General features: G+C 68.0%; 3 protein-coding genes across 7 annotated transcripts; 1 reads left to right on the top strand and 2 right to left on the bottom strand.

Moving 5' to 3' along the window:
* Positions 1-113: 113 nt before the first annotated feature.
* On the bottom strand, positions 114-5,596 carry SPRYD3 (SPRY domain containing 3). 2 transcript variants are annotated; one of them, XM_085212343.1, is made up of 11 exons: positions 5,450-5,596; positions 3,460-3,600; positions 3,285-3,360; positions 2,827-2,951; positions 2,603-2,738; positions 2,154-2,429; positions 1,880-2,029; positions 1,732-1,789; positions 1,485-1,604; positions 1,235-1,407; positions 114-426 (listed from the first exon to the last, which is right to left on the bottom strand). In XM_085212343.1, exons 2-11 carry the CDS (start codon positions 3,585-3,587, stop codon positions 292-294), a joined length of 1,377 nt encoding a protein of 458 aa, XP_085068469.1. In that variant the 5' UTR covers positions 3,588-3,600; positions 5,450-5,596; the 3' UTR covers positions 114-291. The 2 variants fall into 2 exon arrangements, with proteins under 2 accessions (XP_085068469.1, XP_085068470.1); XM_085212344.1 differs by having other exon boundaries at positions 125-426; positions 2,250-2,429.
* Positions 5,597-6,236: 640 nt separating this feature from the next.
* Positions 6,237-7,478, top strand: LOC146542432 (uncharacterized). Its single transcript, XM_085212378.1, has 3 exons — positions 6,237-6,793; positions 6,927-7,014; positions 7,103-7,478. Exons 1-3 carry the CDS (start codon positions 6,467-6,469, stop codon positions 7,378-7,380), a joined length of 693 nt encoding a protein of 230 aa, XP_085068504.1. The 5' UTR covers positions 6,237-6,466; the 3' UTR covers positions 7,381-7,478.
* A 1,525-nt stretch (positions 7,479-9,003) lies between these two features.
* Positions 9,004-12,355, bottom strand: SLC61A1 (solute carrier family 61 member 1). Of its 4 annotated transcripts, none has more exons than XM_085212338.1 (2): positions 12,003-12,355; positions 9,004-10,405 (listed from the first exon to the last, which is right to left on the bottom strand). In XM_085212338.1, the coding sequence occupies exons 1-2, from the start codon at positions 12,104-12,106 to the stop codon at positions 9,037-9,039; spliced, it is 1,473 nt and encodes a 490-aa protein (XP_085068464.1). In that variant the 5' UTR covers positions 12,107-12,355; the 3' UTR covers positions 9,004-9,036. The 4 variants fall into 4 exon arrangements, with proteins under 4 accessions (XP_085068464.1, XP_085068465.1, XP_085068467.1 ...); XM_085212339.1 differs by having other exon boundaries at positions 12,017-12,354; XM_085212341.1 differs by having other exon boundaries at positions 12,070-12,347.
* Between the last annotated feature and the right edge of the window lie 549 nt (positions 12,356-12,904).

Here is a 12,904-nt window from a genome sequence, read left to right as displayed (position 1 = left end):
AGCGGGGGGGGGCATAAAGCTGTACACTGGTACACGGGGGGGGGGGCACAGCCTCCCTCCTCCACGGGGGAGGGGGGTGGGGAGGGGGGCGGGGGTAGCAAAGGCTGTTCCTACCTCCCCCCCCCAAACTTTAGGGGTGTTTTACATTCAGCAGAATAAGGACGATAACAGTGCCCCCCCCATCCCCCCTCCTGTGCTGGGGGGGGGGGGGTTGGCAAGCAGGTGGGGGAGGGAGCATCCACCTGGGGGGGGGGAGTATTAAAGTGCGAGGGGGGTGGGGGAATCCCCCCCCTACCCGCTGAGGGGGTGCAGGTCCACCTTCACCTTCTCGCCGCTGCTCAGCATCCCCACGGTGGGGAAATACCCCCCCCGCGGCACCCGCGCCTCCTTCTTGCCAATGATCTGCCCGTTGCGTGTGAAGAACACCTGGGGGGGGGGCGGGGGGGGCTGAGGGGGGGCTGAGGGCACCCAGAACCCAGCGCTGTGCCCCATGGATGGGGATGGATGCTGTGCCCCCCCCCCCCCACCCCCTCCAGGAAAATAAAAGGGGTTGTGCCCCCCCCCAATTCAGTGCGTCTTTAAGAAGAGTGTGGGGCTGGAGTGTGGGGGGGGTCGTGGCTCTACAGGGGGACACGGTGACACCCCCTCCCCCCCCCCCCCAGATTGGGGACACCCTAGTGGCTGATGTGTGCCCTCCCCCCCAGACACTCCCCGCCCCCCCCAGATTGGGGACACCCTAATGGCTGATGTCACCCCCCCCCCAGACTGGGGACACCCTAGTGGCTGATGCCCCCCCCCCCCCCCCAGATTTGGGACACCCTAATGGCTGATGTCCCCCCCCCCCAGATTGGGGACACCCTAGTGGCTGATGTCCCCCCCCCCCCCAGACACTCCCCTCCCCACCCCCCCCAGATTGGGGACACCCTAATGGCTGATGTCGTCCCCCCCCCCCCCAGACACCCCCGTCCCCCCCCCCCCAGACACTCCCTCCCCCCCCCCCCAGATTGGGACCCCTAGTGGCTGATGTCCCCCCCAGATTGGGGACACCCTAATGGCTGATGTCCCCCCCCCCCCCAGATACACCCCTTCCCCCCCCCCCCCCAGATTGGGGACACCCTAATGGCTGATGTCCCCTCCCCGCCCCCCCCCCAGATTGGGGACACCCTAGTGGCTGATGTCCCCCCCCCCCAGATACTCATTAAAGGAAGGCGCTCCCCCCTCCCCCACCACTCACCACCACTTTGGTGCCGCCGCGCTCCTGCTCCGTGCCCCCCCCATCTTCTTCCTCCTCCTCCTCCTCCTCCTCCTCTTCTTCCTCCTCCTCCTCATCCTCGGGGGACACGTAGGTGACGTTCCGCACCGCACGCCGCGCCGGCAGCGCCGTGTCACACGGCTCATCGCTGTCCCCTGGGGGGTGGGGGGGGCACAAAATGAGGGGGGGTGACCACAAACTCACCCCGGGGGGGGGGGTCCCACCCACCCACCTTCGCTATCCAGGCTGTAGTCGCGGGGGAACATGATGCCGCAGCCCATCGTGTCCCCTTTGTAGCAGCGGGGGCCGAACGGATCCCCCACCCCGCTGCCGTGGAAGATCTTCCCATCATCTGTGGGAGCGACGGTCGCAGACCCCCATGTGACGCAGGAAGCCCCCCTCCCCCCCCCCCTTTCATGTGTCACATCTCCCCCCCCCCCCCCAAAACCCCATAAGCACCAACTTGGGGTGGCACTGACCCGCATGGTACGCCACCGATCCCCTGCTCCAGCCAGGATGCCGGTTTTTGGGGTAATCCTAGGAGAGAACAAAGCCCCCTCATGCCGCGTGCTGGGGGGCACACAGTGAGACCCCCCCCACCCCCCCCCGCCTGCCCGGCCCCCCCACCTTGCGCGCCAGCCCCAGCGCGATGTAGCACTTCTCTCCCGGGTCCACGATCTCCACCTCGAAGTAATGGCTGCGGGTGCTGAGCGGGCGCCGCGCCTGCGCCAGCCCCACGTCCACGATGCTCTTCCCCTTCCCCACGTACTCCAGCAGCTGGGGGGGGTCCGGGGGGGGGGGTTGGGGGGCAGAGGGGACGGAGCGCAAAGAGAGCGATGAGTTGGGTGGAACAGGAGGAACCTATAGGAAGGAGGGGGGCGGCCCCGCACCCCCTCCCTACTGATAGGGGCCAGGAACGCTGCGCTCTAGGGCTGAGCCCACCGTGGGGCCAGGCGTGCTGCCCTATGGGGCCCGGCACCGCGGCTATGGGGCTCACCGTGCCGCAGGCTCGCACGTCGTGCAGGCGGCCCCACTCCTCCTCGTGGCTGTCCACCATCATGGCGCTGTCGTCCTCCAGCGCAGCGCGGAGGTGCAGCCGAACCTCCTCCCCCAGGGAGTGCAGCCCCACGGCCGGGAACAGCCCCTCGGGGGACAGCGGCATGGCCGAGCAGCCCACCTGGGGGGGCACGGCGCCGGGGGTCAGGGACGGACGGAGGGTGGGACGGGACGGAGGGTGGGACGGGGGTCTCGGGGGGAGGACGCGGCGGGGAGGGAGAACGGCGGCGGAGGTGCGGGAAGCGGCCGAAGACGGGGCTCTGGGGGGGGGGCGGGGCGGGGGGGGGCTCTCACCCTTTTCCCGTTCTTGGTGAAGAAGACCTGCGCCGTCTGCACCTCGAAGGAGACGCGCTCGATGCCGCAGCCGATGCGATCGCCGGAGCTGCACTTGGTGCCGAACTGCCGCCCCTTGGCGCGGCCGCTGTACAGCCTGGGGGGGGGGGAGGGGAGGGGAGGGGGGGCCCACGATAGCGAGGGGTCCCTGCGTCCCCCCACCCCCAACCTCACCGCTCACTCACTTGCCGTCATCGGCGTGGTACGCCACCGAGCCGGGCAGCCAGCCGGGGGGATGCTCCAGGCTGTAGTGCTGCGGCACCAACCCCACCGCGATGGCACCCCGCACCCCGCTGTCCACGATGGACACCTGTGGGGAAACGGGGACACTGCGATCCGAGCGGGACGGGGATACGGCGTGAGGGGGGGGGACGGCAGGGGACAAGGCGTGAAGGGGACAAAGGGACAAGGACGCCTAACGGTGATGGGACCCGAAGCGGCGAGAAGGACGGCGGCACCAAGGGGAGCGCGGAGCGCCGGTGACACCGGGGATCCCAACGAAGGTTGGGGCCGCCAGTGAAGACGGGGATCCCGCGACAACTCTGGGGATCTGAAGTGAGGACAGGGTCCCAAAAGGGCTGCGGACCCCCAGTGAGAATGGAGATCCCGGATGAGGACAGGGACCCCCGCGACCCCTCCTCACCTCAAAGTAGTTGTTGTCCCGAGTCAGCGGCCGCGGCGCCACATAGCAGCCCACCTCACCCGAGTCGCCGTGGTAGCTGGACGGACACACGGACAGCCGGACACACCGACAGAGCCCCGCGTCACTTCGGCTCACCTCGCAGCCCCCCAACCCCCCAACCCCCAACCCCCCCCACCTGAGCGTGTCCCCGTCCACCAGCACGTGTTTGCTGCGCTCCTGGTAGCGCACGGCGCGAACCTCCCGGATCTCCCGGATCCGCCGCCGCCAGCTCAGGAAGCGGTAATGCAGGCGCAGATCATCCATGGCGCCCGCCCACCTGCGGGGCAGTGCGTCAGCCCCCCAGCGGGGATATCCTGCCCCAAACCCCCCCCCGCATCCCCACGGGAGATCAAACCCCCCCCTCCCCAACCAGCACCCCGGATCCCCCCACGTGGCCCGAACTCGCCCCGTTCAAGCGGAGGGTGTCGCATCGAGGGAGGAATGATTGGGTTGGGGGATGAGCTGCTGGAGAGGAGCTCTGCACAGAGGGACCTGGGGGTCCTGGAGGACGACAGGTCGGCCGTGAGCCAGCAGTGTGTGGCCAAAAAGGCCGGCGGCATCCTGGGGAGCATTAAAAAGAACCAGCAAGTGGAGGGATTTGACTTGCTGAGCCTCCCCCTCTACTCTGGCCTGGTAAGGCCTCATCTGGAGTTCTGTGTCCCAGTCCTGGGCTCCCCAGTACAAAAAAGACAGGGAAGAGTCCGGCGGGGGGCCACAAAGATGGTGAAGGGCCTGGAGCATCTCCCCTATAAAGAAAGGCTGGGTGAACCGGGTCTGTTCAGCATGGAGAAAAGAGGACCGAGAGGGGACCTGATCCAGGTCTGTAAATATCTGAGGTGCGGGGGGCAGAGCGGCGAGGCCAGACTCTTTTCAGCAGTGAGTGGGGACAGGAGGAGGGGGAACGGCCAGAAACGGAGCATAGGAAGTTGTGCACAAATGTGGGCAAGAACTTCTGCAGGTGAGGTGACGGAACAGGGAGCTGGTGGAGTCTCCTTCTCTGCAGATGTTGCAGACCCGGCTGCACACCGACCTGCGCGACCTGCTGCGGGGATCTGCTCTGGCAGGGGGTTGGACTCGAGGATCTCTGCAGCTCCCTCCCAACCCCTGCGATTCTGTGCTTCTGCGATTCCCGCCCCACATCCCCGTGGGACCCCGACCCCCCGCAGCCGCACGTCCCCCCATGGGCGCCCGCAGCCGCTGCAAAGCCCTGCAGTTGTCCCTGCGCGGCCCCACGGCCCAACCGCGCCCCGCACTGCGCCTGCAGCGCCCACAGCCGCCCCATCTCCCCCCGGGTTCTGCCCCCACGCCCCCCACCCGGGCATTTCTGCTCCCCTCACCACCACCACCACCATCAGTCACCACCACCATCATCATCACCACCATTACCATCACCAATCACCACCACCATCATCATCACCACCACCATCATCATCACCACCACCATCATCACCATCAATCACCACCACCATCATCAATCATCACCATCACCATCATCATCATCACCACCATCACCACCACCACCATCACCACCATCACCACCATCACCACCATCAATCACCACCACCATCATATCACCACCATCAATCACCACCACCATCATCATCATCATCCACCACCATTACCATCACCAATCACCACCACCCATCATCATCACCACCACCATCACCACCATCAATCACCACCACCACCACCATCATCACCACCACATCATCACCAATCACCACCATCATCATCACCAATCACCACCCCATCATCATCCACCACCACCATCACCACCACCATCATCATCACAATCACCACCACATCATCATCACCACCACCATCATCAATCACCACCACCATCATCATCACCACCACCATCCCACCATCACCACCATCATCACCACCACATCATCATCACCACCACCATCATCAATCACCACCACCATCATCATCACCACCACCATCATCAATCACCACCATCATCATCACACCACCATCACCACCCCCACCACTCATCATCACCATCAATCCACCACCACCATCAATCACCACCATCACCACCACCATCACCACCATCAATCACCATCACCATCACCACCACCACCACCACCACCACCACCATCAATCACCACCAGCCCCCTCACCATCATCACCGCCGCCGCCGCCATGGACTCCGCTGCAGCTGCGGCCGCCCCCGGCCCCGCCGCCCCACTCACATCCGGCACTTCCGCCTCCTCTGCCCCACCTCTTCCGACCCCGCCGCCGAGTCTCCGCCAATCGCGACGTTTCTCATGCCGATGGACGCCGGGTTGAGCCAATCGAAATCGGGAGGCGGGGCCGAGCGGGGGGGCGTGAGCGACGGAGGAGGGAACACGTGACCTCCCTCAGATCCGGAATGGCGAGCGGAGAAAGCGCGCCCTCTGGTGACGGGACGGGGCACTGCGTTCTGCAATGGTGTCACGGCGGGACCCGAAGCGGGAGGGTAGTGGGGGACTCCGAAGTGCGGAACTCGGCTGGTGTCCCCCCAGGGGACCGGGACCCCTACAAAATAGGGCGGGGACACCCCAAAGCGGCTGTAGGACCACGAGGCTCCATCGCTGGAGCTTGATAGGCCTTAAGCCCCTTCCATCCCTACGGTTGTGTGACCTTCAAGGACCGTGCAATCCGACCGCCCCGTGGCTCTGTGATCCGGGTGCATCAGCAGACGGGGCGCGATGCGGCAGGACGGGATTTTCCCCCTTTGCTCCGCGGCCGCGACTCCTCACCGCCAGGACCGCGCTCAGGCGCAAGCCCCGCCCACAGCGCCAAGCCACGCCCACCTCCAACGGAAAGCCCCGCCCTCTCACATGCCTCGCCCTGAGACCGCACCCTTATTCCAATCACAAGCCCCGCCCCCCCGCTTCTCCACGCCCATTCTCACAAAGCCCCGCCCCCGGCGCCATGGTAACCACTGGCTGAGAGCGGCGGGAAACTCGCGGCCCCGCCCCGCCCCGGCGGAAGCGCGGTGGGGAGCGGCGCAGCCGGGGGCTCGGCGGGGTCCGCGGGGACACCGGGACGTGCGGGGATCCCGCGGACGCGAGGCAGCGCGTGGCGCTGGCTGAGCCCTCGCCCTCCCCGCGGTCGGAGCGCCGGGCGAGCATCCCGGGGCTGGGCGCGTGACGATGGGCGACCCGAGCCCGCAGCTCGACCCGCAGCTCGGCCCGCAGCGCTGCCCCGCGGCCGCCACGGAGCGCGAGGTGCTGCTGGCGGTGCAGCGGTCGCTGTCGGAGGAGCAGTTCCAGACCTTCAAGTACTTCCTGGAGGAGCGGCTGCCTTTATCGCGGCTGCTGCCGGCCACGCGGCCCGAGCTGTGCGCGATGCTGCTGCAGCATTTCCCGGGCCGGGCGCTGCACGTGGTCGCCGCGATCCTCCGCCTCCTGCCGCGCCGCGACCTCATCGCGCGGTACCGCCTGCCCGGCGAGGACGCGGCCGCCGCCGTTCCCGGAGAGGTGGGTGCCGCTGAGGACGCCGTCGGTGGCGCCGTTCGGCGGCGCTCGGGATGAAATCGGCGGCTCTCGAGGTGCCGCCTGTGCCGCTCCGGTTGCCGACGGCGGTCGTTGAGACGCCGCCGGTGGCCCGCAGGTTGCCGGGGGCGGCTCTCGGGAAGCGGGCGATCCTCGGGATGTCGCCGGCGGCTCTCCGGACGTCGCCGCGGACCCGGCGGGATGCGGTGAGGACGCGGCGGGGCGGGGGTCGGGGCGTTCGGAGCCGGCGGGGCGGGCACCGCGTCCCCCTGACGTCCCCGCGGGTCTCCGCAGGCGGCGGCCGGCTGCTGTCGGAGCGGGACCTGCTGCGGGTGGCGCAGCTGCTGGGCCACGAGTGGCAGGAGGTGGGCGTGCTGTGCCTGGGGCTGCGGCGCTGCCTCCTGGAGCAGATCCGCGAGAACAACCCGCACCGCACGGCGCTGTGCAGCTTCGAGATGCTGCGTGAGTGGCGGCGGAGGGAGGGGGCTGCGGCCACGGCCCCCCGCCTGAGCGACTGCCTGCGCCCGGCGCGGCTCGACCCCGAGGTGTTCACTCTGCTGCAGCAGCTGTAGGGCGAGAATGGGACCGGGATGGGGGCGAGAATGGGACCGGGATGGGGGCGAGAGTGGGACCGGGATGGGGGTGAGAGTGGGACCGGGATGGGGGCGAGAGTGGGACCGGGATGGGGGTGAGAGTGGGACCGGGAGCGGGGCGAGAATGGGACCGGGATGGGGGTGAGAGTGGGACCGGGAGCAGGGCGAGAGTGGGACCGGGATGGGGGCGAGAGTGGGACCGGGATGGGGGCGAGAATGGGACCGGGATGGGGGTGAGAGTGGGACCGGGATGGGGGTGAGAGTGGGACCGGGATGGGGGTGAGAGTGGGACCGGGAGCGGGGCGAGAGTGGGACCAGGATGGGGGCGAGAGTGGGACCGGGATGGGGGTGAGAGGAGGACTGGGATGGGGGTGAGAGTGGGACCGGGATGGGGGTGAGAGGAGGACCGGGATGGGGGTGAGAGTGGGACCGGGATGGGGGTGAGAGTGGGACCGGGATGGGGGTGAGAGGAGGACCGGGATGGGGGTGAGAGTAGGACCGGGAGCGGGGCGAGAGTGGGACCGGGATGGGGGCGAGAGTGGGACCGGGAGCGGGGCGAGAGTGGGACCAGGATGGGGGCGAGAGTGGGACCGGGAGCGGGGCGAGAATGGGACCGGGATGGGGGTGAGAATAGGATGAGACCGGGATGGGGTGGGGGTAGCAGAGGAAATAGGACCGGGGGGGATTGAGGTGGGGCAGGAATGCGCCGGTGGGACAGCCTGGCTTTTTTGGGTCGTTTTATGCAGAAAACAGCAACAGGGCAGTAAATGTGGATTTGTTTCACACGTTGTGGTGTTTCTGCTGTGCACAGTGTGGGGTCACCCGGTGACGTCCAGGGGTGCAGAGGGTCCCAGTGGGATCTGGAGGGGACCATTGCGGGGTCCTGAGGGGGTCCCAGTGGGGTTCTGAGGAGGCCAGAGGGGGTCCAGGGGAGTGAGAGGGTCTCTGAGGGGTCCCATGGGAGTCCCTGCAGCGGGTGATGGCTGGAGCACAGCCATGGGGCTCTGCGCGTCCCCTCTGGCACTGTGTGGGGCTGGGACACGGTGGGGTTGCAGAACCCCCCCGCAGGGCCTGCGAGGACCCTCAGGCTCTCAGTCTCCCCTTTCGGGGCCCGCAGGGCTCCTCCGTTCCCACTCCTCACCCCCTGGGTTGTGGGGACCTCACGCAATGGAGCGCAGAGCTGCAGACCCGGCGCTCCCCGGTGCTTTGGGCAGTGCTGAGTGACGTTTGCACTGCCCCGAGGTCATTGCCCCCCCCCCAGCAAATAACCGGGGGGGCAGAGGGGCGTGGGTGGCCCCAGGAAGCAGGAGGACGCCCACCCTGCGCATGGGTGCTCAGCGGGGGTCTGGGGGCTGCAGTTCCCCAAGGAGGTGCTGAGCACGGCATGGAAGCGTGGTGCCAAACAGCAAAAGTCACCCTATTCCTACCCCCCTTAACCCCCCCCCCTCAAAAAAAAAAGGTGGGGGATCTATAGAAACACTTTATTTTCTTTACAAAGCAAAGAAGGGACAGCCGCAAAGGTGCACAGGGATCACTTGTCCCACCGCGCCGTGTCCCCGCCTCCCAGCAAACCTGGGGACCACCTCCCCCCCACCCACCACCACCACCACCACCACCACCACCACACCACCCCCCTCACAGCTCGGGGCTCTCGGGGGGGCCCTGGGAGGGCGGCAGTCGCAGCTCCGGGTCGTGACGGCCGACAGTGAAGAGGCGGCCGACGGCGAGCAGCGCCAGCAGCATCAGCGCGGCACAGAGGGCGAAGATGCTGCGCGTGCCGCTGCGATGGTCGCTGCCGTGCAGCAGCAGCAGCCCCAGGCAGGCCAGCAGGTTGAGCGGCACGCGGAACCAGTGCAGCACGCCGGCACGCTCCTTCTCAGGGATCACTTTGCCTCGCAGGAAACCCATGGAGGGGAAATAGAGCCCGCAGGCCAGCTCCAGCAGCAGGAAGGCCAGGAAGGACTCGGCCGGGTTCTCCTGCCCGGGCCCGGTGGAAAAGGTGAGCATGAAGAGGGAGAGGAAGGCCAGCAGCACGGCCAGCGCCAGCAGGTGCACGGGCTGCAGGCGGTACCGAGCGGACACGGCCACGCGCTGCAGCGCCGAGCCCAGCATGCTGGCCGCCATGAAGCTGGAGAAGACGATGCCCAGCGGCGGCCCGTGCGGGTCCAGCACCGGCGTCCAGAGGAAGACGAAGATGTAGACGACGCTCTCGAAGAGCGCCTGCACGGTGCCCAGCAGCAGCACGCGCCCGTCGGCCAGCAGGCAGCGCAGCCCGTCTCCGCACGTCTTGGCCAAGGCGCGCGGCGGCCCCCGGTTCTCCTCCCAGTCCTTGAGCACCAGCACGGCCGCCAGCGCCAGCAGCGGGATGGCCGCCACGAACGGGGCCACCGGGCCCAGCCCCAACCACTCGGCCAGGGCCGTGGCCGCCACGCCGGCCCCCACGGCCAGCACGTTGTTCCAGAAAGCCGCCCGCGCGAAGGTGCCGGCCAGCCACTCGGCGGGGAAGTCGTGCCGCTCCACGTGCTCGTGGACGTACCACGCTTCGAAGGCGGAGAAGAGCAGTGCGGTGGCCAGCCCGCCCAGCACGCGCCCGGCCGCCAGCACCAGGTAGTCGCGGGACAGCTTGGTGAGGCAGCACGCGGCGCAGCTCAGCGAGAACAGCACGCAGGACGCGCGCCGGCCCAGGCGGTCCACCAGCGAGGTGGCGGGGGGGCCGAGCAGCACGGCCGAGGCGAAGCCGCAGACGTAGAGGATGGCGATCTGCCCCTCCACGAAGCGGTAGTGGCGGTACAGCTTGTAGAGGTAGGGGCCCTGCAGCCAGTCGGCCGCCAGCGCGGGCAGGTAGGCGCGCAGGAAGCGGTGCTGGAAGCGGGCGAAGGCCGGGTTGGCGGCGGGGCCGGGTTGGCGGCGGGAGAAGAGCTCCAGGCCCAGCGCGGCCGCCAGCAGCGCGGCGAGGGAGGCGTAGGCGGCGAGCAGCATGGCGTGGGGCCGGGCATCCCGGGGGCTGCGGGAGATGGGCGGGGGTCAGCGGGGAGAGGGAACGGGACGGGGCAGCCCTGGGGGCTCCGCAGCGCCCTGTGCCCGCAGAGACCCCCTGCTGCCCCCCGTCATCCCTGCAGCTCACCCCACGCCTGCCTGGCCCCGAGCCCCAGTGCACTGATCCCCTGTGCAGCCCCACACTGACCCCACACCTGCTCTATACACAGAATCACAGAATCTCTCAGCTTGGAAAAGGCCCTACAGATCATCGAGTCCAACCATGACCTAAGCGTAGTACCGTAAACCAACGACCCTCCGTTAAATCGCGTCCCTGAGCACCGCATCCAGGCGGATTTTAAACGCATCCAGGGATGGTGACTCAACCACCCACTGCAGCGCTTCACAACCTTCCTGTACAGAAGTGTTTCCTAATAGCCAACCCAAAGTCACCCTGGTGCAACGCGAGGCCGTAAGGCGCATCCCCTCACCGATGCCCAGCTCAGCCCTATACATCCCCCGCAGATTCCTGACCTGCTCCCTACGTATCCCCTCACTGCGACCTCAACCCGGCCCCCTCTCTGACCCCCAGCTCTGCCCCACACACCGACCCCCGGCCCCACAGAGGGGCTGATCCCACAGCCCCGCTTCCCACACGGCCCCTCCTGGCCCCACAGACGCTCCTCGCCCCCTCAGTGCCATATACGGCCCCACAGGACCACACGCAGACCCACAGGTCTCCCTTTGGAACCCCACAGCGTGCCCCAGAACACCCAAAGCACACCGCAGATCCCCCCACGGAGACCCCCCCGCACCCACAGCATCTCACAGAGCCGCCCAGAACCCCCCAGCGCCCCGCAGGCCTCACCACAGCCACACAGCGATCCCCCAAACCCCCATAGCACCCCACAGAGCCCCCCAGACCTCCCCCATTTCCTCACAGCCTCCATAACCTCTCACAGAGCCCCCCCAGACCTCCCCCATTTCCTCACAGCCTCCATAACTGCTCACAAAGCCCCCCCAGGCCCCCCCCCATCCCCTCACAGCCCCCATAGAGTCTCACAGAGCCCCCCAGCTCCTCACAGAGCCCCCCAGAGCCCCCATCCCCTCACAACCACCACAGCACCTCACAGAGCCCCTGCAGACCCCCCTCATTTCCTCACAGCCCCCAAAGCGCCTTATAGAGCCCCCCCAGCCCCCCCATTTCTTTACAGCCCCCATAGCACCTCAGAGCCCCCCCAGGCCCCCCCCATTTTTTCACAGCCCCCACAGCACCTCATAGAGCCCCCCATCCTCTCACAACCTCCATAGAGCCTCACAGAGCCCCCCCCAAACTCCCCCATTTCCTCACAGCCCCCATAGCACCTCAGAGCCCCCCCAAAACTCCCCCATCCCCTCAGAGTCCCCATAGCGCCTCACAGAGCCGCCTCCAGACCCCCCCCATTTCCTCACAGCCCCCACAGCGCCTCACAGCCCCCATAGAGCCTCACAGAGCCCCCCCAGGCCCCCCCCCACTTCCTCACAGCCCCCATAGAGCCTCACAGACCCCCCCCCAAAACCCCCCATCCTCTCACAGCTCCCATAGCGCCTCGCAGAGCCCCCCCAGCCCCTCACAGGCCCCATACCGCCCGAGCCCCACCTGCCCCTCAGTGGGGGAAGCGACGGCGCGCACCGCCGCCTGCACGCACTCACTTCCGCTTCCGCCGGGCGCCGTCGCGGGCGCCGCCATCTTGGTGCGCGTCACGTGAGGGGGGCTTTGCGTTCTGCCCCGCCCGGCGCCGTGCAATTGCCCCGCTCCTCGTGCAAATACCCCAGCGTGGGGCAAACGCCTCGTGCAACTGCCCTGAGAAACAGTGCAATTGCCCCGGGCCTCGTGCAGATGCCCCCCCCCCGGGGACAAACACTTTGGTGCAACTGCCCACCCTGGAGCAAATGCCCCAATTCTCCTGCAAATCCCCCCCTCCCGCCCCGTGCCTCAGTTTCCCTCACTCACCTGCCGGGGGGGGGGGGGAGGGGGGAGCGTCACTTGATGCTGGGCCGGTGGCGGCGGGGTGGGGGGAGGCAGCAGGGGGGGCACTGGGGGCAGCGCTCTGAGGGGGAACAGCAGGGGGGGACGGGACAGGGCTGGGGGGCGCAGGGAGAAGGGCAGCAGATGGGGTGACAGCAGGGAGGGGGGCATCGGGGGCAGCAGCCACAGGGGGGGCAGCAGGGGGGGTGACAGTAGGGGGGGTGGCAGCAGAGGAGGGGACCAGGGGGGTGGCAGCAGGAGGAGGGACAATAGGGGGGAGCGCAATATGGGGGGTGACAGAACGGGGGCGAACAACAGGGAGGGGGACCCGAGGGGTGGCAGCAAGGGGGGGGGCAGCAGGAGGGGGGGCAATATGGGGGGTGGCAGCAGGGGGGGACCCCCGGGGGAGCACACAGGGGACAGGGGGGGTTGTGCAGCCGCTGCCCGTGCCACGCCAGCCCCATAGCGCTGCCCCCCACCCCCCCCGCGTCCCCCCTCCGGTATTTATGTATTTATAGC

The sequence above is a fragment of the Meleagris gallopavo genome, chromosome 31 (assembly GCF_905368555.1).
Source record: "Meleagris gallopavo chromosome 31, MGAL_WU_HG_1.1, whole genome shotgun sequence".
Taxonomy (NCBI): Eukaryota; Metazoa; Chordata; class Aves; order Galliformes; family Phasianidae; genus Meleagris; species Meleagris gallopavo.
This window is presented reverse-complemented; position numbering and strand designations above follow the sequence as displayed.